We start from the raw sequence: 3712 nt of genomic DNA on the forward strand, positions 1-3712 counted from the left end.
TGAAACTATTGCTCTGGCTGACCCAGGCTCCTGACTTCATAGTGAACGGGCTCCTGACTTCATAGTGAACGGACTCCTGACTTCATAGTGAACGGACTCCTGACTTCATAGTGAACGGACTCCTGACTTCATAGTGAACGGACTCCTGACTTCATAGTGAACGGACTCCTGACTTCATAGTGAACGGGCTCCTGACTTCATAGTGAACGGGCTCCTTGAAACGTGAAGCTTTAATATGACTGTCTTGGGGTGGGACAGTTAGGCTACATGAGACGGCCCTCCAAGTCATCACAACAACAATAACACAACTGTCAACAATGCTGCTTGTTTCCATGCTGCTGCTGCTGCTGCTGCTGAACACCATATGAGAGCTGAGAGGAGCCCATCCCCAGCGGTGAGATGTGGAATTGCATATTATCCTCCCCAGCGTGCGCTGTGTGTGTGTGTGTGTGTGTGTGTGTGTGTGTGTGTGTGTGTGTGTGTGTGTGTGTGTGTGTGTGTGTGTGTGTGTGTGTGTGTGTGTGTGTGTGTGTGTGTGTGTGTGTGTGTGTGTGTGTGTGTGTGTGTGTGTGTGTGTAGTGGGAGAACGGGCCAGGCGAGGGAGCCGGATAAAGAAAGGAGAGCAGAGGAGAAGGAAAAAAAACTGCCGAGAAGAGAGGGGAGCAAGCAGCGCTATTCGACCAACGGATAGGACAAGGCCAGCCACGGCTGGTCGGACGGGTTGGAGTTTATTTAAAAAATGTATTTTATTCCGTCGTTTTATTTGATCCTGTAGGCTACAAGCTACAATACTTCTTCCCAGCCTTGTAGGTTTTTCCTGGGAAAAGAAGGCAACGAAAACGGACACGTTGGGGATTTCGGTGGACTAGTAACGTTAGCCGAGCTGTTGTAGGCTAGTGTGGCACGACTCTTCTTTCTCATTGTTAGAAAAACACGGAGATACATGGTGGTTGGATTCCAAACTGGTTCGCCTACATTCCCCGTCGCTTTCCACGAGACAGCGCTTGGATATCGGCCGGATTATTAATTTGTCGAACGCAGGAGTAACATTTGTGACAAGCTAGTCTGCTAATTGTTGCCATTTTTCTCCCTGGCAGCGGCAGCTCGGTTCGTCCTCCCTCCCCCTCTTTGTCGTTCGCCAAGCTGACCATTTTAAAGGCAGCTCTACCTTTCCAGGCTTTATTTTCCCCCCCGTGGCCTCCTCGCTCCCTCTATCTGCCTCGACCGTGGAACTACTGTTAGAACCCTGCACCCGTGTTCGACTCGGAATGCAAAATAAATCTAGGCCGGGTTATGCCAAAGAAAATAGTGTTTATTTGTTTACAAATACGGTGTAGGCCCAGATCGACCGTTTACTTGCTTTTTTTGTTTTACTTAAGACAATTGCATGTTTACAGTTTGCTTGCTGCTATTGGTCATTTGAACGAGCAATGGCATTTTTGTAGTTAGTTTGATTTCTTCCTTTGTTTATTGGCTACTTTTCATAGTTTAGTTTGTCTTCCTTTGTTTATTGGCTACTTTGAAACACTCGGTGTTTCGAGTCAGGGACATTAAACTGTAAAAGGCAACTGGCCTGGGCTACCTCTGGGGAAAAATATACTATCTTCTCATCTTCCTCCCTTCATCGGACAACGGTCACCTTTTCCCTCCCTAGTTTTGTCGCAAAAACGGCGAGATTTTTCTGAAAGGCATGGAGGACCAGGCCCGCATGATGTCGGGTCTCGTCGGGCTGTCCGGACTGTCTCAGGTCGACGTGGGGGACCACGACGCCGGGAGGAAGCAGCACTCCCTCGGCCAGCCGCAGCAGGACATCGGGGATATCCTCCAGCAGATCATGGCCATCACGGACGAGAGTCTCGACGAGGCCCAGGCCAGGTAACACCTTCCCCGAGGAGAGGAGGGAGAGGGCCGGGGTGGGGAGAGAGGAGGGCTGGAGCACAGGGGAGAGATCCACGTAGACAGGGGATCCAGGTTGATGTCATCACTCTTATATGATCCAGGATCATTATACGACATATTAGACCCGAGCTTATGTTTTATGTGGTGTAAAGATAAAACTGACCCAAGATCAAATATTAGTGGCACCTCTTTGCTTGGTGAATAGTAAGAAGCAGGGAACATGGTGGAGTTCGTGGATCCAGGGGAGAGGAGCCTGCGTGGTAAATTTCTGGCCATAATAACAACTGATTTCACATCGTCTCTTTGACACTCACACAGGCTACACACCACCAGTCCCAGTGCGCTGTTCGGTTACAGCAGTGGTCATTAATTCAGGCTGGTTCATTAATAGTCTCGTGTCGTTATGGCACCAGTCTGTGTGCGCAGACTGACCTCGCTTTTTATTTGCTGTACTTTACTGCGCCGTGACGTAACGTTGAGCTCCATTTGCACCTGCCGCGTTTTAAAATCTACACTAGGCGATTACATTTTTATTAGCAGTATGCTTTCAGTCTGTTTTCCTTCTGTCTCTCTCTGTTGTTATTCTGTTTTTATTCCCTCCATCCCTCTCTCTCTCTCTGTTGTTATTCTCTCTCCTCCTCCCCTCCTCCTTTATATAAATACTGTTAACTTTGACGACCGCCCGGCGGACTAATGAACTAGAATGAGTTTGCTGAGGACGCCTTGATTGATCGGTCATCACGTCATTAACATGGAATAATGACAAAGGATCTTACCGCGACTGGAGAGGGGGATGGCCCCGCATTTGAAATGGAGATGGACGTTTAGGGTCTGGTGGTGGCGGTGTGTCAGGTGCTTTAGGTCGCCAGTATGGTGGTGGGCTGGAGGTGTTTTAGTCAGCGGTTGGTGTGAGTTTTCTTGTCCGTGATGGAAACTCGGATCGTATTTCACACGGCTTGACCCCCCCAGTGGCTGTAAATAGCCTGCTGGATGATGCTGCTGACCCCGGTGGTGTCTGTTTTACGTGTCGCAGCCCGGCAAGCGGCTTCACAGAAACATTTACGTTATATGTGTTCATCTGTGATGAATTTATTACTTTACTTACAGGCCTGTAAACCCATTACTAACATTAACATTGTTAATCTGTGATTTACTTTAGGTTAGTTATAGGATTACAGGTCCAACCAATACAACTAGAATGAACCATTTACACAGTGTTTATTTTCTACGGAGTGGTTTATTACTTTACTGACAGACCTATAGGTCTCACCGTTACAAACAAATGGACTTCTATTACCGTCTTATTACAATATTAATAAATACATTGCTGAAGCTGTATTGGTGAATTGGCTCCTTTTATAGTAGTGTGATGTATCACCTACATCTGTGCTGCTGTTCTGCCAGTATCACCACACACACACACACACACACACACACACACACACACACACACACACACACACACACACACACACACACACACACACACACACACACACACACACACACACACACACACACACTCACACACACACACACACACACACACACACACACACACACACACACAGACAGACACACATACAGAAATACAGACAGACACACAGACAGACACACATACAGAAATACAGACAGACACACAGACAGAAATACAGACAGACACACATACAGAAATACAGACAGACACACATACAGAAATACAGACAGACACACAGACAGATACACATACAGACACAGACAGACAAACAGACATAAATACAGACACACAGAGACACAGACAGAAATACCGATGGAAAAACACAGACACACAGAC

At 47.3% G+C, this 3712-nt stretch overlaps 1 protein-coding gene across 1 annotated transcript in view; it reads left to right on the forward strand.

The window, feature by feature from the left end:
- Positions 1 to 569: 569 nt before the first annotated feature.
- The window catches only part of LOC124015720 (pre-B-cell leukemia transcription factor 1-like), a 43094-nt gene continuing 39951 nt past the window's right edge, over positions 570 to 3712 (forward strand). Inside the window, exon 1 of the mRNA XM_046331139.1 lies at positions 570 to 1875. Within this exon, the coding sequence (XP_046187095.1) occupies positions 1691 to 1875 (185 nt within the window). The 5' untranslated portion in view covers positions 570 to 1690. The remainder of the gene's footprint in view (positions 1876 to 3712) is intronic.

This window comes from Oncorhynchus gorbuscha, linkage group LG26, assembly GCF_021184085.1.
Source record: "Oncorhynchus gorbuscha isolate QuinsamMale2020 ecotype Even-year linkage group LG26, OgorEven_v1.0, whole genome shotgun sequence".
NCBI classification, from domain to species: Eukaryota; Metazoa; Chordata; class Actinopteri; order Salmoniformes; family Salmonidae; genus Oncorhynchus; species Oncorhynchus gorbuscha.